Consider the following 19,130-nt stretch of genomic DNA (forward strand, 5'->3'; position numbering starts at 1 on the left):
TCAAGGTATTCCAATCTGACCCTTTCTGCTAAATTAGGCAGAGGGGGAAGAATTTCATTCCTCGGAGCGTTATATTGACAAGTGCTGAAAATTACATGCACGGGGCATTCCATATATACATTCGTTCGGGTCTCATCCTCAACCTTTCAAATTTTCAAATAATTCTTCTCACTCTCGTAGGCAGGTGCTGGGTCCATCGATTGATTTTTACTTTTTCCTCAACGTTCCCTACTTCCAAATCGATTCGGACGATCTGATATTTTTCAACGTGATATTTATGGGGTGAGTCCGAAAAATACAGGCATACGACGATCGATGAAAACGTTGGTGAAAAAAAAATATCCCACGAGTATTCCGACTAGCAAATAAATATGCACGCCATTGTTACACGTGAAAACCGGGGAGAGTTGAAAGTTTTTCTGCCGCAAAGCGTTCTCGCCGAAATGAGCATACCGTCGGAGAATACGAGCATTTTTTAGAATAACGAACGAACGTGAGTTTCCGCCGGCTTTTCTACAGGTAGTTTCGATTTCTACCTGGGGCTAATACATAAAACGCACACGTCGACCGCGCTTGTGCGGAGCGCCCCTCTCGAACTTTTCCCCCTCAATATGATGTGGTTTTATTATTGGAATATTTCTTTTTTCCCCAGTCTTTTCATATTACGATTAACTTTTTCTCCGACGAGAGTGGTCCCTCTTTTCGACCTTTTTTTTTTTTTTTTTTTTTTTCATTTTACTCTTCGGGGCACTTTAGGCTAGTAATAATACCCAAGTTTCGTAGACTTTTGGTGAAAGAGATGTTGACAAATGACTTTTTCCAAAAAGCTGTTAGCAACCAATGTCGGTAATTTTATCGAATTCGATGTCCTTTATATGCCCGAAAGAATGCTCATGTCGTCGAGGGATAAAACCAGACAAAAAAACCTGAACTGTTTGGAATTTGAAGAAATTTTCTGGCACAAGGGCGCGTGCGCGGATACAAGCTAAGGAGAGAAAATAAGAATCACGGTATTTCAAATAAAATGTGACGCGAAGAAAAATATTCTCACAATTTTTCGAACAGGATTTTTTTTTGTTTTTTTTTTTCTCACGGTGTTGGGACGCCCTTCTGGCATATTGCTCTTCGCGCTTTCGTGAAAAATTCAAGTTCCATGCGCCGAGGAAAGGACGAGAAACATTATATTCGAAAAATTATGAGAAAGTTTTATTTTTTTCGCATTGCATATTTTATCCGTAAAACGGGTATTCTTATTTTTTTTTCTCTCGTGTTTTGCACACTTTTACAAGAAACGCTTTTATGACAGCGTAAATAGGTTTTGCATGATAAAAGACGTCCGGTTCTTAGTTGAGTACCTACGACATAAAACCAAGGGGTGTATCGTTTTTAATTCCGAACGTTGCGCATTCGTTTCGAGATAATAAATTGTTTATGTATTCTTATTTTATCCACAAAGAGAAGAAAAACAATCATAAAAAGGAAATAAAGCCTGATTAACAAGTGAACTGTATGCCCTATAAGTAACTTGTGGATGCTTGTGGTGAATTGATGAGTAGAAATTTGCGTGAGAAAAGCTCTAGAATAACGAAATAATTTCATTTATGTTTCTCAATTTTTAACACCCCTTGGATAGAGGTGTTAAATTTCGGGGGCAACAGAGAAGGTAAATTTTGTGGACGTTATGTTCTAGCATAGATATATATTAAACTATATCTATAGTTTTAGAAATAATTAATGGTCATTTCCTGAAACCGTAAATCGTCCCGCTGGCGAAATTTTCTCTGCAATTTCCTTAGCAGTAACTACTATCGTTATAACGATAACAATTTTAAACAAGTTTTCGTATTTTCGTTTTTTTCTACCCCCTGTCTCCTAAATTTATACCCAACCCAACCAAATATACCCTAAGTTGATATTTGCGTAACCCTTGTCCTATGTAATTTCGTCTTCATGTTAAACACACTACCGATTAGGGTGAGCCAAAAATCCGCTTTTTTCAAATTCGTTCGTTAATTTCGATAATATTGTTCTTGGTGAGTCGAAATTTCGAGTCCATTAAAGCTTGTCAAAGCCAACAGTGGTAATAATTGTTTTTAACTCGACCGAAATTGTAGATATCTCTGAAACTATCGAACTTCCCTATCTATCATTCAAACTTTGACGAAGGTCTGGCGAGTTTGAATGTGATTTGAAATTTTTTCCCTTTGCATACATTTTTTCCCCATCACTTAGAAAAATATTTTCGGTATTAATAAAGGAATTGCATATAAAAAGGCCACCCTAATGTATGGATTAGACACATAGATATAACGCACACCCATGTAAATAATCGGAAATACTATTCACCTCAAAATGGTCGAGGACGTTTGTAGAGAGTTATATAGTTTATATGGGGTGATTTATTTCACCACTAAACGAATAATTTATAAACCAATCCCCTAACGACGAAGAATTATGATATTTTATTTTGATAACTTTACACTTTTTGTATGTTCTATTCTCTTCGCTCGATCAACTGTTTTTTGATGCTAAACTGGAAGTATTTTTTATGGGAAAGGAAAAGCTTTCATACATATTTTTTTATACCCTCGTTATAATCACATTCCCTCCCCTCCTCTGATCGTCCGTAAATCGAATGAAGGGTATGAAAGCATTTTTCTGACGGTTCCCGCCTCTCTTTATTCATCGACTTTCGAACCCTTCGTATCAAGGGAAAAAGACGAGAAGTCTGAGTCATCTAATTGCTCGTGACTTTGCGGAAAAAACAAGATCCGCAGAAGTAGAACGATGTTGTCTTTTTCTTCTTCACGTTCTATTTCTCATCTCCAATATTATTCTTTTCAGCTATACAGCTCGATTATACTCGATCGGTGAGAGAAACGAGTGTACTTTCTTCTTTTTATTTTTTCATATTATGTGTTTCGTGTCGCTCAAGAGCACAGGCACTTCCAAAAAGGTGTTATTAAAATGAGAACAAAAAAAAACGAAAAACTGCAACGGCTCTCCAATTTTTTCTGACTGCAGGAGATGATGAAGAATGAACTCGAAGGATCTTTCTAGAATAAGGTCCCGGTATACCTATAAACGGCCTGATATGTTGAGCTCGGGATACACCGCAGTCACGTAATCCCTGTCTCGCGTTAGATGGAGGTTGCTAATCTCCTAGTAGTCCAGAGAATGTTGGCTATAAACCAAGCCCAAAACCTCATCCCAAATATCCAACAGGATCATTTACTCTTGGTATGTGTGCACAACGTATATGTACACACAACCCGTTGACTGAAATGACACAGCTGCTTTCAACTGTAACAATAAATACATTTGTATAGACTTACACCTGTATAATACGGAAGCCTAAAATGAACAAATCCAGGGCAATTTTTCGGACGTAATTTTTAATGTCAGTGACAGCGAAAATTCGAAGATTGTATATGAGATTTCGGTCTGATAATGAGTTCGTTGTCTACATAATTCGACGCTCCTGTGGCCGAAACGCAAGAAAGTGATCTTTTCGCTGGTTTTTCAGTAAAAATATCATTAACTCATTATGAACAGCGAAATTTCCGCTAATGAATAAATTCAATTTATATTTAGAAAAATTTAAGATTGATTTGAGTTCGAGTTTATTTAGGATAATTGCAGATTATTTATTGTTTAAAACATTAATTAAGTTTTTAGGTAATTCTTATTAATAATTAATCGTATAATAAAGAATTAATTAAATTATCGAAAATCAGAAGCTAGTCTCAAGTTTTTACCATACTTCGAATCATGAAATTTCGAAGCAAAAATTTTTAGTATTAGCTTACAATTATTGTGGGATTAGATGGTTTTGTACAAATATATGTGTAAATGAAAAAAAGGTTATCAAAGCTTTATTGAAAGGAAAGAATGTTATGTAACAATTGCCAAACAGTATAAGCATAGATGTATAAGCCTTTTCAAAGTGTTTACCGATGATATTTTCAAATAAACAGTGTACCAAAAATGTATATTGGGTAACTAATTATATTATTAAGTAAAACTTCTCGACGCGTATATAACGGAATAATATAGAAGCTCATTAAAGCTCTGCAATGAAAAATCTCATTGTGAACATACCGGTTTGTTATAATCAAATGGATATGAGCTTTGAAAAGCTCTGAAGCAGAGAAATCTGACCTTGCTAATTATCAAAAACTTTCACAATGTTTGAAAGGTATAATAACTTCCGAAATCTCTTTCATTCGTTGTTTCAGAGGTTCATTTGGTTAATTTAATCATGATGTACATACCTCTGTAAAAATTAGATCCGACTTTAAAAATTTCCTTGCTATTTCATGCATTGGAAACGTTTCGGATGTTATCGGTAAGCTTCTTCGAAACTTTTCATAAATTTAAAAAAAAAAATTTTGATGGTCGGCCGAGTATCTCGAGAGTTTCTAACGGTAATTATCGGCTGATGAAGGTGTACCATAATTATTAAAATTCCAACTGAACTTTCTCTGATGTCATTTTCACGTCGCTTTCAGTGCTTTTTGAGCGATCATTAATACATACGATGAAGCAATTTCTATCCAAAACAACAATATTTAATTTTCAATTTGTTTTTCTTTTTCTCTTCCATCAGATCAGGTATCACCTAATTGATCAAAAACACGCCGGAAGCAATTTTGAACAAAGAATCTTGCTTACCGAAAATGTTGACGATGAAAGAAAAATACATATAAATAAAGTACAAGAACGGAAATTAAAGCCGGAAATTGAAAACATAGTACCTCATTTTCAGATAAGAAATTAACAAAACAATGAACGGTTAAATTAATCTATAAATTAACCAATTATTCACACTAGAAGAAAGTTCCTGGCTAATTCAACGTAACGCCAAACAATTGAACCGGATACGAGAGGATCATTAATCGCGTAACCAAGACACATTCGCACTTCGTACGAAGTTCAATGTAGAATTTTAATCGGTACGCTCTGGGCTGTTTGCATTAATTTCCGGTTTCGTTTTCGGAATGTATCCTGCGTTAAATACACATCTGCCGTTTTTCTGTACCACAAATTTCATGAGGTGGAAATTTCTGTCGATACCATTCATTTATTTTCATTCGACTTTCGCGCTCTTGGGATGTTTGGTGAAAATTTTTCATCCTGTGGTTGAAAAAGTGTCATTTTTCCGGGTACATTGCGTGAATTATTCTCGTCTCGTTTCTCTCCGGGTGAAAGTGAACCTGATTCAGTATTCACCATCGATGATGATCATCGCTGCTATTGTTATCATTACTATTCTGATCACGTTTGTTACCTACGCTCGTTTGTCCCGACGTATATAACTCCCCACATACAGCTACATCGGCCTAAAGCTATATTACTTTGGATCAGGATGATTTCGAACGGTCGAGCAGTTTGATCGAAATTTCAAGTCCGGCAACATTATATACCTTGTGAAATATGATTAATTGAAATCAGTGAAAGAATTTGAATACAAGTTCATTTCAACCGAATTACAGTTTCTTCCATTGTAATTAATTCTCTTTTCGTTACACGCTTTACATATTGTGAAAAAAAAAAAAAAAAAACAATCAATAAATAAATAATTATGGAAATCACGGTGAGTGTTGCCGAACTTTGCAAAACAAAAATAACGAGTAATTTCATCTTGATGTAGATAAGTTTGTGCCGAGATACTCACGGTCGAAACAATAATTAAAAGATACCTATTTCGACACGCATCGAAACTTTTTCGCGCTTTGATTATAATTAGTTATATCTTGAAAATTTGAATTCGAACACCAAGGATCCAGCAACCGTAGTCCTGCGATTGTGAAAACTTAGTTACAGTGAATTTGCGTTAACACTCGAAGGAAAGCTGGTTCAGTCGATAAAATGTTGTTTTGCAGAAGACGATTTTTATATTGATGGGCATCGTCGTTGGTTCGACCGTCGCGGAGGCTCCGGTCGTTAAACATCAAGTTGGAATAAGACCTTCCAACGTCTTAGGAGGATCGGGACAGCACGCATCATTTAGTTTCGTAAGACCTGGTCTTACTCAGACTTCTTATGCTTTCAATGGTCCGAGTTCGCATCAAGCTTTCAGCTCTAGTATTGGAAATCCACATCTGGCGCAAAAAGTACTACCGAGCGTCGCTCACGCGTTGGCTTACAGAAATCCCGGGCTCGGTAACCGCACGATAAAATCATTAAATAATTCGATTCCAATGAAAGGAAATCCAGAAAAAAGCTCTCGATCGCTTTTTACCGAACGGGTGAAAATTTTTCACGTTTACTTTCTCATTTCCAGACTACTTTCCATCCGGTCAAATAACCACCGCCTACGCTCCCTCTGCACCGATACAAGGTAATTCGCAGGTACCGAGCTTTCAAGAAGCTCCTGTAACGCAAGATCAAGGTCAGTTCCAGCGGGCAACCGCTCTTGCCTATCTTCAGCAACAATACCAGCAACAGTATCTTCAACAACAGCAGTACAATCAGCTGCAGAATTCCGATAATCAGGCGACGGCGGAAGAAGCAGCTAATTATCAGGCGCAGCTTGCAGCGCAATATTACGCATTGAGGCAATCCCAAGCTCAAACTCCGCAATTCCAACAGGTAAAATACATTCCCTTCGTTACAACGTGAAGGTATGAGACGATGTTGATTCTATCGGTTCTTTGAAAACTTAATTTACAGGTTCCCGAGCAACTGCAATTACAACAACAACAACAACAACAACAACTGCAACAACTGCAACAGCAACAGCAACAAGAACAAACTAAAGATTTACTCGGCGTAGCTTACTCTTCTGCACCATCGGTAGCGCATGTGAAAGTCACCGGAAATGGATACAATTTCGACTTTTAGATCATGAATACAACGTTTAACATACGTTCATTGAACAATATATCTAGATTATAGATATTGTTATTGCAGAAAAAAAATGAAAAAACTTTACGATACGAACCAAAGATATTATATCCCTTTTATTTATTGACGTACAAAAAATGTAAAATAAACGATCATGACGATGATGATGAAAAAACGGATTTTTAATGACTATTCAAATTTACACCTACCTGGCTTTATATGATACTGATATTTTTTTTGTACCTATCATTGCCATTAAAACTCTGAGATTGATCGAATAATTCTCCAGCAGCCATAAACGAAGGGTGCTTCAAATTTTAACTTTTTCACCGCAATTTCTAATGACTTACACTAAATCCCATTAGCATAATCAGAACTGTAATTATTTGAGTAAGTATATCAAAGCTTCCTAATTGCCTGAACAAGGATAGTTTGTAGTAACAGGAATTATTTGATGTTTAATACGTCGTTTGATGTATGTAGATAGATAATTCATGAGTCATGGAAATTCCATTTTCATAATTACATATCGGGCATTCGTCGTGCCAATTATCAACGGATATCGAACTTTCGTCGAAAATTATTCGAAAGCAAAACTGTTACCGATATTATAATCACATTATTGATGCTAAAGGTAATTATAATCATCGCGATGATGATAACGATTACGATAAGGACGTAATAATACGTAATGATATTCGACTGCTGTGGTTAATCAATTTCATTTCGTGGTCTTCCTTCTCCTTTGTTGGGTCGTTCGCTATCAACCAATCAGTAAACCAATGGAAGGATTCCAATAAATTGACCATTTCACTCAATGAATAAACTATGAAAAAAGTCGTATAGAAAGAGAGTAGATTTCGCAAATAATTGCGCAAGGACATCAAAGAAAATAAATGGACGGTGGGAAAGACAAAAATTGACCCAAAATTTCGTTTAATTCGTGACATCGTTATCGGGGCAGAGTATAAAATATTTCTTCGTTTCATATTTTGTATTTTGTATTTTTTTTTTTTTTGGTTTTATCGTTCCTATGGTTCGTGATTTATTACATATGTATGTATCGCGGTGTAAAAGTAATAATTTTCATCGTAAAAATCCATGGTAATTGGTGTTTGATTGTACTTTCGGGAGGCTCGAAAATTACCATCCTGAATAACCAGATCCCTGTAGTCCGTTGTAACCAGGAGCACCTTGTCCGTGTTGATTTATCGACGATTGTTGGGGATAGGAAATTTGTTGTTGATGAGGATAATTCAGTTGTTGAGGGTATCCGTTGTATCCGCCATTGAAGCTGTTGTAGCCTTGATATCCGTTTTTCAGCAGCTGAGGAACTGAGGGTGCAAAATTTTGAGTAGGATATTGAATTCCCGATGCGCCGGAGTAACCGTTTTTCTGTCCGTAAGTGGAAACCGCTCCCGGAATCGAGGGATAAGAAATTCCCGAAGGCAAATTTCTGCCACCGTAAGAATAAGGCGACGCGGAATATCCCTGTCTTACAACTTGGAGCGGTGTGGATACCGGCGAGGAATAAGAACGTCCTGAACCAACGGGGTAACCGGGCACCCCGGGTACTCCGTAACCGTAAGCCGAAGAGTAAGGAGATCCAGAACCTCGAAGAAGTCCAGTGTTCGAACCGTAAGAACCGCCCAGCGATTGGCCAACAGGATTTCCTCCGTTTATATAACTGCCGTGAACGATGGCCAGGAGGGTGGCGAAAAACGCGAGCTGAAAATAGATTTTTTTGGTTTTTCTTATTTGTTCGTTTTTCTTTTTATTCTATGTATTTGTGGATCGGATACTTGAGAGACTCACTTTGAACATTTTCTCGGCGTGTTTGAATGAGAAAAAAAAAAATAACAACAACAAATTATGTAACGACGCGTACTTTGTATGCAAGTTGAAGCTTATTAATATAATATCGATTTAAATCTGACTAACAATCGCAAAATTTTGTCGCTTTTATATCTGCACAGTTGCAATGGATATCCCCATTTCGGTATCAATTTTACACACAGATATCCCCCTCCAAAATTCCCCTCTGTCTATTTACTATATTATATACGATACGATAAAATTATACGTATATGATGTGAATTTTAATACGATCATCGACGATCATATCGAAATGCCCGTATATACATTATTCAAAACGGTATAGGTGGGTATTGGAGTCACACAATTTGAAATGATACAATCGATACCCACATGCTATGCGGTTTTACCGATTTTAATATTCACCCGAAAATATATGTCAGTCATTTTATCAACATTAAACGGTTCCCAAAACCAATACGGAAATGAAAATGGATTTATTTTCCAATCTGGAAAATAGTCGAGCTTCAATTTTAGAATTTGTAGAATTAAAGGGGGAAAAGCTCATGAATCTGTACTCGCTTTTTCGCACATCTATCGATGCGGGGATGTCATTATTTATTTGTCCGTTGATTTTTCGTCTTTTTCCCACAGTTTCTCACAGGATCGTCGCATCTGATGTCGGAGCAAAAATTTTTGGATCAATATTGTAATTCTGTATGTATTTTTAGCGGTGGTAAATGATATACGAACGATGTATTGTTCTCAGCTGCCAGTTAAAATTGTTTCGCAATATGAATTCGAAACCTGAGATTTTGTTTATTGTTCTCCGCGTAGATTCTATCGCTATGTTTTGTTTTTTATTTTATTTTTTTATCCCTTTTTGTGGGACAAATCTGGGTGTCTTCGGTGTCCGTTGACATACAAATTTTATCTACGTCATGATAAATATATTAAATAACGGTGTAAAAGAAGGTAATGCTGTAATAATATCGACATATGCATATTGTAGTACATATTATAATAATGACCTCGATTCTCGTGTAATCTAAACTTTATAGAAAAGCCGACAAAATTACTATATAAAGACCTGCTCTAGCTCGAGGTATTAGAATAATTTCTTCACTCTGCGCAGCGCGTCGCCACGATTATTCACATTCAAATTGACTCAAAATCGTCTTCAACCCCTATACATCATATTTTCTAGAATCTTATATTTATTAATCTTTGTTTATTTTCTTTTTTTCGAATAACAATTAATTTGTAAATAAATGTACGTACATTCATATGCGTACTTGATTGCTATTTTTATGCATGAAATATTTCTTCGAAAAATTCGCGAATATTATATTTTTACGACGAATCAAAATCAGCGCCGCGCCGGTGAATATAGAAGGAAAAAAATTGTCACGTTTCTTCGGCTTCTTTTCAAACATTTAAGTTTTTTAACATTCCGTTCAGTCCGGACGTTGTTTTGGTTTATTCAATTTTTTGGTTTATTCAACTTTCAAGCCAGGCATCTTCTAAAATTTTGATCGGCAACGAAATCTAAAGTCGCCGCACTGTTCTCCGAGCATTGTAATGCTGATAAATCTATAAGCGCGTGGATGATTAACGAGAAGTGTTGATGAAATTTGAAGGAATATACGAACTGAGCTTGATACATATCGTGCGACTTGACTTATTCAAAAAAAGCGTTTCATTTAAAAGTTTTCCATTTGACACGCGATTTATGAGCCCATGTACCGTACGAATATCTCTTTATTCAAAGTGACACGTGTACGGTTCGCCGATTGGTGTATGGAAAAAAAAAAAAAACTAACTTTGATGTACACGTAATAATCTAAAAACGCAGCAGACAACTTCTGAATTCGATCGCTCACGCGCCATTTGATTCTATATTTATTGTTATCTGGTTTCCACGTATGAATCTGCGTTTTTGGTCTACATTTGACATAAAACTGTATTTGTTCGAGGCCGAAAATGTGATCATCGTGGCCGGTAAACCAGCTGCACTAGTTCATGAAATGCTAAAAATGCCAAAAATGCCCAGATCAATCGTGTTCTAGTATCCGTTTTTTTTTTTTTTTCATGCACTGAAAATTACCGATATAAAAATCAGTGAACGAATGATTAACGGATATACAGTGCGATTCTGGTGAAACGGGTCGCGATCAACGCATGCGTCGAAATATTCGAATTTCTCGGTCTCCGAGCGAACCCGAGCTGTGCTGGAGTCAGCGTATCCACAGGCGTAGGCCTCTTGTTGTGATCTACAGCCCTCAAGGTGACTCCTCGCAACAAAGCGCCTACGCTGGTGGCTAAGCTGACTCCAGCGCAGCTCGGGTTCGCTCGTATCATAGATCTCGTATATTCGAACGAGAAATTCGAATATTTCGACGCATGCGATGATCGCAACCCGTTTTACCGGATTATATGTATACCTATACCGGTGTATGTATATTCATCGATCATATCTATCAGTCGTATTTCAACGTCCGTTGATCGGTTAAAGTATTAATTAGAATAAATTAGGACCTTCATTTCGACTGTCTAAACATCAATTATTAAATTAAGAAGAACGATTCCACAGAGGTAAGATGTATTTCGCCGGTAGTGTTGTGGCAAAAAGTTAAACTATACATCCACATAGTGTACACACACACGTAGGTACACGTAGTATATTAAGCAAAGTGATACTATCAATAGATTCATGCCCCGGCGGGATTATGCCAAAAGCTATTTGAAATTACGTAACCAGATGTAACGAATAGACTATATTAAAAATAACAATACTCGGACACGTATAATTAAGTGAAAGGGTTTCAGACTACAGATGTGAAATCAATTTAAATACAACGTATATATTTCACCGTACTATCAGAAATCATTAAAATAACTCTCGAAAATCATCCCAAACGAGCTGACCTACAGCACGAGACGATTACGTTTAATTACCACTATTATTACCGTCATAATTTTTATCGTTATCAACATCATTATATATATACCGTATATATGTTTTTTCTTCTGCGAACCCAGACGATCACTCGCCCTCTTACCCCCTGGTGAATATAATAATACGCGTCTCATTGGAACTCAGAAAAAAATGATTACGTATACATGCAATAATTTATAACAATATGTACAGAAAACACTTATACGTATAGGTATATAATTGTCATCGTTTCCTTGACCTACAGCTCGGAGCGTGATTTAATATTGCGGTATAAATCGGTATATGTATTGTGTGAACAGACAATATAGTATGTGGTACGTACAGGTAAAACCTTATATTTTATCTAGCACATCCTGGTATAGGTGAGTTATGGAAAATTGTTGGAACAAAATTCAGAATTGAAATAGGATCACAGGCGAAAATTCTAACGCCTACGTGTATTTGATAAATAACTCGTTATTTGATACTGAAAAATTATTGAAAATAAAGAGGGTCGTCCCTGGATGGTTTGAACATCTAGGGGTGATCCTTTTTTGTGGAGCAATGAAAAAAATATTTCCTAAATATCCGCGAGGTTCTATTTTATTTCTACATCAATCTACACATTGCGTATAATAACACCCAACACTACCGTTGAACAAACGAAAAGGGATAGAAAGACATCATTAAATAAAAGACAATAAGTAAAAAAAGAAAATCAACGACGATAATGATTGTTGCGAAGAGAACTGTATTGCGACTGCTACGTAATATACGAGATCGTATACCTACGTCGTGAGTCAAGGACGTACTTTCTCCAATTCTCAATTTGTCAGCTGTGCTCGTATTAAAATTGATCTGCGATTTGTATCTGTATACATATACCTATCGCGCAATAGGCGTGGCGTATGAAATATAATTACGTAAATTAAGGTGAATTTCAGATACCGTATACCACGGTGAATCGAAGGATAATTTTGCAAATTAATTAATTAATTAATTAAACTCCGTAGGAATCGGGCGAACAACGAGAAAAAGGAAAAAACGCGAAAGGACTAAATCCGTTTGGAATTACCTATATCGACAAGAACGTTCCGGCGTGAAAAAAAATATTTCGGACGAAATTATTAAATTACGAAATTGAAAAAAGAATCCAAAAAAATGTTCGAATCACACCCACCGTTGTGATATTTCGTTATCCACGGAATAATTTTGACGGTGAAAATGCGGCTCTGTTTAAAATCACTCAATTTACAAATAGTTTGTGTTTAATCAATTTAGCCATCGCGCTTTTACATGTCAAGTTGGGTTCGATGTGGTAGCTGCCGATCAAAAATTTAAATTAGCTACACAGCCGGAAATCCCATGAGTGATGGGTGGGTATGCGTTATGCAGTCAATTTCTTATTAATTACAAACAACCTGCCACGGAACACCGATCGTTGATCGATCCAAAGACAAATACTGTACATACAGGGTGTCCCATTCTGAGTGAACCATTTTGATTACTCGAGAAGATGAGGTAGTACGAAAAAGATCAAGGCCAACTTGGTTTTTTTTTAATGATTTTGTGTATTAGAAAAAAATTTCCACGAATCGAATCACTATTTGTCAGAATTGGAATGAATTTTCTCATTTTTACGTTGAAGAAGGCCCATGTTTTTGTTAAAAAATTTTCTTCGTTGCGATATTAAACAGAAAAATTGACGTGAGGTGCCCTCCATTAAATACGTTTATTGAACACGGATAAAAAACGTGAGTATAATCATTAAATTCACTTCTTTTTTAAAAGAATATGTATTGGTTGATTTCATTTGTTAAACCTCTCTCCTACTTTTCAATCGTTCTACCGGGCTCGTGATAAAATTCCTACCCATATACCACGTTCGTATCGTTATAAATGGTACTCAGACATGCACGTTCAGCCACATGGAATCACCATTGGTGAGGGTTACTGACATGCAATGTGTCACGTACATACAATGTTACAAAAATGTTCGCGAATAGAGAATGACGTGCTAATTAAGAACCAATCCGAATAGAAAAAAGAATAAAATCAATCATGGTACTGGTGTTGCAATAAATGATCGTTCTTTCGGCCTTCCCAAATGTACGAGCGTGCGATCAGACTTGATCTAGATAGGAGATCATAAATCTGCAAACAGCCCGTTCGGGCCATGCAATGGACCACGCCTCAAAAATGGTTCTCCGGCTACCTACTCGTCTATTATGTACAAAGAAATGATTTTTGTATGTGTATGTCTGTATGTAAATAGATTGTAATTTCTGTCAGATGAATGTTGCGCTGAATATGGACCTCTGAAATTCAAGGGGCGAAAAATAGAAAAAAAGTATCAATCGAAGGAGTTGGTAGGAGACAAGCCTGTGACGTCATTTAATGAAAATTGTATAAATACCAAGCTCTGTTTAGCGGTAAGACAGAACTCTATCTGCTCTCGAAAACAAGATATACTAGAATCATGGCATTCAAGGTATTAAAAAAACATATTTACGGGTGTGCATCTGGCCCAACAACCCACGAAATTGTTATTCATTGAAAGAATTGTGCGGGTTCGTGCTCACAGATCTGTGCTAAGTTGCGACAGAAACGAAAATTGCTCCGACTTCAATGGTTAACGAAAAAAATGGGGAAACATTTTTTTTACATATTCATCGCTTTTGAGCGATCACAATCCAAAGGAGTGTGAAGAATTATTGTGCTACATTTGTACTGCATTCGGTTATTCCTTACTCCGGGACAATTCTTGTAATTTTGATTCGTCCAAAGTATTCAGATTGTATTTATTCTGAATTATTATTTCATTCGACTGTGCTTAAAGTTTTCTTCGAAATCCGGATACAGCACAAAGTAGCACAATTTCGGTAGGAGTGACCGAAATTTTTTTCGAGAACCACGGAAGTCATTTTTTCTGTTGCAATACGAGTCATGAGAAGTCTAGCACAAACCCAGACAAATAATTTTTTCAAATTCGGTTTCGGATAGTGTTAAGCTGGCTTCGCAAGCCTATTTTATTAACATCAAGCTACTCAGTGTTCTAGAATTCCACAATATTGATCTAAAAAAAAAATTTCAATCCTGCAGCTCATCGTCCTCTCCGCCGTCTTGGCAGTAGCAAGCGCCGGTGGTCCAGCAGCTTACAGTATCGCGACTGCGTCAGGCGATTACGGAAGCGTAGGTTACACCCAAGAATCAACCCACAAGGGTTATTTGGGTCAGAACGTAGTTTCGTCCTTCAGCAAGCAAGTCGATTCTCCTCATTCAACGGTTCGTGTGAGCAACAACCGCGTAACCAACGATGCACTCTACAGTCACACCGTAGCAGCCGCACCAGCTGCGTACACGACATACGCTCATCAAGCCCCAACTGTTCTCGCTACCAAATCTGCATACGCAGTCGCTCCTTCCTACGGATACGCTCACGCCGCTCCAGCTTACGGATACGCTCATTCCGCCCCAGCTGTAGCTTACTCAAGCGCCCCAGCTGTCTCCTACAGCTCAATCTCTACCCCAGTCATTGCTAAGTCTGCGTACGCTCACGCTCCAGCTTACGGATACGCCGCTGCCCCAGCTGCTCCCCTCATCACCAAAACCGCCTACGCTCACGCTCCAGCTTACGGATACGCCGCTGCCCCAGCTGCTCCCCTCATCGCCAAAACCGCCTACGCTCACGCTCCAGCTTACGGATACGCCGCTGCCCCAGCTGCTTACGGATACGCTGGAACCGGAGTCGCTCACACCACCTTCGAAGGTCTTGGTGCCCATTACGCGTGGTAATTCACACATTTTCAAGGAAAATGTAGGGAAGAATTGAAGAGGAATTAGAAAATTTCAACCGCTTTAGGAAATAATGTAAATAATTTTCTTTCAATCTATCCATGTATAAATACGCATTAATAAAAACCAATTCGTATATATATTTACAAAAGGTGTTATGATATGATCGTACATTATACACATACGGGCTCCAAATTCGTCATGTAAAAAGCTCAAAGCATTTCATCGATCACCACACCGAAAATTCAATATTTTTCAAATCCTTCTAAATCCGTAAAACTGTATCCTACGAAAGAGGTTTTCACAGTTTAAAAAAAAGCGAATCTTTCAGACTGCGCTTTATTCATAAGGTCGTTTGTCGTATCGAGTAGGCTAATCCAGAATGAATTTTTCGTTTCATAATCCATTTTTTATCTCTATCGTTAAAACATCCGTTTCATATGGAATTAAGCACGTGTCTGGGTCACAGGGGCGTGACAATAGAATTATCCGCAATTCTGTACAATAGCTGTCTACCACATGATCGAAAGGGTATCGCAGATTATATCAACCGCAACCCTGTACGTACATCGGGTACAAATGGAGTGGGAGAGCGGAAAATATTTGCACACTAACAACAGCGGCGCTGTAATTTTGAGTTCTGTACAGTGCATCAATTTATTTCCGTAAACTTCTATTTGATTTCTACCGACGCGTAACAACCCTACAGAGCTGTATACTCGCGATTTATTCTATACTCGTAATCTGATAATCGAAATAATAATCCTTACCAACGAGATTTGTACAACAGTGATGTAAAATCTGATTGATTTCCCTTTACAAAACTAGACTAGGCTAAACACAATGAAATGAACACGTACCTCTAGATTATTGAACACGTATTCACGTATTATACCGAACAGAAAATAAATGACTGAATCGATGGATTTTAAAAAATCTCTATCAAGTATCGAGAAATATTGACTGAAAAATATAGATCTTTGAAAAACTGATTGCCAGAATACCACATGATGCCAAGGAATATTAGTCTTGATTTTCACGATCCCATATATTTATGATCCCATATCTTCAAATAAGGGTAACATAGATAAAATGTCAACCAAAACGTCTATCCAAAATACAAAAATATTTGATTTTTGGAAAGTGAATTCAACGACCGCCTGGTTTTTGCTGATACTACATATCAAATTAATTAAAAATTTTCGGTATTCGTAATACCACCAAAATTTTACTCTTGATTCCTCGGAAACGGAGGCTCGAAATATATTGGAAAATACATCTGAAAACGTTCTCGAAGAGTGCAACGAAATCCTTAAAGGATGAAAAAATCTGAGGTGTCAATTTTTGTAGGTAGCCCGCGGGCTCTACGCGGAACGCCTCATGTACCTGTATAATCTCCTAATAACAGAGCACTTATTTTTACCGTCTAAGGATCAGAGATCAAGTACGTATAGATCCTTGATCCTTGATCCGAGCTGCTATAGGTGAAAGGTGTAAAGGGTTTATGACTAAACGAGTTTCCAGTTATTCTGCTGTCGAGCTGAAGCGAAGTACGAATCGCGGATGATCAACGCAAATATCAGCAACAAGATTATCCTCCGACTCCATTAAAATTATTAAAATTAACGAACAAAAAATATTTTCCATACCCAGTATATTAATTTTCCGTGGATAAATTTCGAATTTTTCAATTATTTTGCGGATCTACCGCATATAAATACTCTGGTATGAAATCGGAAGAAGTTCAGTATCTTGTGAATCTTAGCGAGATTAACATCGTCCTAGTTATCTAATCACATCGACTGATCGGCAACGATGACCTTTAAGGTAAGATAATTGTGAGTCTTGGATAAAATGTAGTGAACTAAATATTCAAAGATTGAACAAACGATGTTATGTAGTTCCGGCTGCTTGCTACGATAATATACTTCTGCTTCTTAATGTTATTTTCAATATGCGGTATACGGATGCGGTGTTTATATGGATAGGTACAGTACCATGAACAATTCAAAGTTGATCGTTTTAAACTCACTATTTCGCTCTAATGAAATTGAAACGCAGATAAATTGATATCTATGGTTGAAGAGTTCCCGTTTTCCTAGAGGTTCATATCGGCATACATTTGAATCGACGATGCAGCTCTTGACTAACATATACCGCTGTGAAAGAGGAAAACGCAAAAATAATTCGTCAAGCTTTCCACAGCCCGGAAATTCTAAAACATACACGAAACTCAGAATTAGTCAAATCTTTTCCATTGTCACTACATACTTAATATTTCGTACTCATTAGTGAAAAAATTTCCGTTTCCAAAAATACTGATTCTCCAAATATACGGTGATTCTCGATTTTTCAGGGCGTGATGATGCTTCTCATCCTAACAAGATGCAGCAACAGCAGCAGCAGCAGCTCTCCAGCATCCGAGTATGCCGTTTCCGAAATGCTTTCAACGACGACCGCAAACAAGAATATCGGTGATACGATACCCATGGCAGAAGTTCCCGTTCAGGATAATCACTTTGCTCGATCGGAGAAGAATAAATACAGCGGAAGTTATCCAGGTCAGAATATCCTAAACTATTCCAACAGTCAACAATATTCCCGGAGGAACTATTGCCACACCCTCCAGGATTCAGGAACGCACCTGAATCTTCCGGTTCAACGACCTGGAAACCCAACGATTCCCTTGATCCCACGGCGACCGTATGAGATACGAATCATCATCAAACGATCGGTTCATATCAGAAATACGAAATTATTAAACGCGGAGCCATACAGTTGCTGTGCGATTTTGTTTGATCTCAGTTCGTAATTATTACAATCGTTTTTCAGCTTCGTCGTTTGTTTCGATTCAAGGAACGAGAGGCCCCGCAATCATCGTTTACAACGGGAATGGCAATGGAAAAATCGTCTACTCCGGCGGCATTAATTCCGGAAGAATTTTTACATCCAACGATTTCCCAGGATCGTCTTATCACGTCGTTAACTTTAATCGAAAACCGATTGTCGTAACCCACCAATTATCTACACCTGTAATTCACCATAATTCTGCAACTGCTGCTGGACCCGCATCATCCGCTGTTACGATTATTCAACCCGCCGGATCTTTTTCTATCACATCATCGCAGCAGCCAGTTGTAGTTCCGTTCACATCAATTTCGGGTACTTCTCCATCTAAAATTCATCAGCCTGAATCAATCAACCGAGGTCAGTCGCAGTCATCCGGCCGTACCGGGCATGATATGTGGCTGCATCCGGCGTCCTTTCCGGCTGTTACGAGGCTGGAAGATGCGAGCAAACTCATTGATGGGATTGCGGCCTTTGTATCCAGACAGTTACAAACGAATTTAGGTGCAATTGCGTCAGCAGGATAATCCTTCCATTTTAGAGATGTATTTCAACGTGTCATTAAATTCACGTACACTATTCGACAAGGTATACATATAATGGAGGAATATTTCCTAATTGTGAGACTCAGAGTGAAGAAAGGAATGTTCATTTCTTTCAAATCGAAACGTGTAGAAATTTCAATTGATTCTGAAAACCACTTCAGTTTCTCTGTTTCTGATGCGATTACTAGCGTAATTATCTCTTCATGTACTCTGAACTCATTGTCAAACGATCGACCATAATCCAATTTGGAGATAATTGACAATATACGCACAAAAACAATACTCATATACATACCTTTATTTTCCCTCCACCTGTTCCACATTTGTGGAATAAAATTGAG

The 19,130-nt window shown here is 37.5% G+C and overlaps 4 protein-coding genes across 5 annotated transcripts; 3 read left to right on the forward strand and 1 right to left on the reverse strand.

Moving 5' to 3' along the window:
• The first annotated feature begins 5,333 nt into the window (after positions 1–5,333).
• Positions 5,334–7,028, forward strand: LOC105689285 (serum response factor homolog A-like). The gene is made up of 4 exons (XM_012406200.3): positions 5,334–5,596; positions 5,886–6,165; positions 6,287–6,594; positions 6,676–7,028. Exons 1-4 carry the CDS (start codon positions 5,585–5,587, stop codon positions 6,844–6,846), a joined length of 771 nt encoding a protein of 256 aa, XP_012261623.2. The 5' UTR covers positions 5,334–5,584; the 3' UTR covers positions 6,847–7,028.
• A 740-nt stretch (positions 7,029–7,768) lies between these two features.
• Positions 7,769–8,805, reverse strand: LOC105689284 (prisilkin-39-like). Its single transcript, XM_012406199.2, has 2 exons — positions 8,665–8,805; positions 7,769–8,577 (listed from the first exon to the last, which is right to left on the reverse strand). The coding sequence occupies exons 1-2, from the start codon at positions 8,671–8,673 to the stop codon at positions 7,993–7,995; spliced, it is 594 nt and encodes a 197-aa protein (XP_012261622.2). The 5' UTR covers positions 8,674–8,805; the 3' UTR covers positions 7,769–7,992.
• A 2,254-nt stretch (positions 8,806–11,059) lies between these two features.
• On the forward strand, positions 11,060–19,063 carry LOC105689282. Of its 2 annotated transcripts, none has more exons than XM_048649401.1 (3): positions 11,060–11,259; positions 17,754–17,958; positions 18,230–19,063. In XM_048649401.1, exons 2-3 carry the CDS (start codon positions 17,760–17,762, stop codon positions 18,769–18,771), a joined length of 741 nt encoding a protein of 246 aa, XP_048505358.1. In that variant the 5' UTR covers positions 11,060–11,259; positions 17,754–17,759; the 3' UTR covers positions 18,772–19,063. The 2 variants fall into 2 exon arrangements, with proteins under 2 accessions (XP_048505358.1, XP_012261619.2); XM_012406196.3 differs by lacking the exon at positions 11,060–11,259 and adding an exon at positions 16,943–17,224.
• LOC105689283 (cuticle protein 16.5) lies at positions 14,008–15,537 on the forward strand. Its single transcript, XM_025746743.2, has 2 exons — positions 14,008–14,093; positions 14,705–15,537. The coding sequence occupies exons 1-2, from the start codon at positions 14,082–14,084 to the stop codon at positions 15,395–15,397; spliced, it is 705 nt and encodes a 234-aa protein (XP_025602528.1). The 5' UTR covers positions 14,008–14,081; the 3' UTR covers positions 15,398–15,537.
• Positions 19,064–19,130: the final 67 nt, after the last annotated feature.

The sequence above is a fragment of the Athalia rosae genome, chromosome 2, assembly GCF_917208135.1.
Source record: "Athalia rosae chromosome 2, iyAthRosa1.1, whole genome shotgun sequence".
Classification (NCBI taxonomy): Eukaryota; Metazoa; Arthropoda; class Insecta; order Hymenoptera; family Athaliidae; genus Athalia; species Athalia rosae.

Bases quoted from the DNA above. Each gene is read 5' to 3' on its own strand.
- LOC105689285 (XM_012406200.3), top strand. The intron at 6,166-6,286 runs GTAACCGCACGA...TCTCATTTCCAG, and splicing joins TTACAGAAATCCCGGGCTCG to ACTACTTTCCATCCGGTCAA. The intron at 6,595-6,675 runs GTAAAATACATT...CTTAATTTACAG, and splicing joins AAACTCCGCAATTCCAACAG to GTTCCCGAGCAACTGCAATT.
- LOC105689282 (XM_012406196.3), top strand. The intron at 17,959-18,229 runs GTCAGAATATCC...ATCGTTTTTCAG, and splicing joins ATACAGCGGAAGTTATCCAG to CTTCGTCGTTTGTTTCGATT.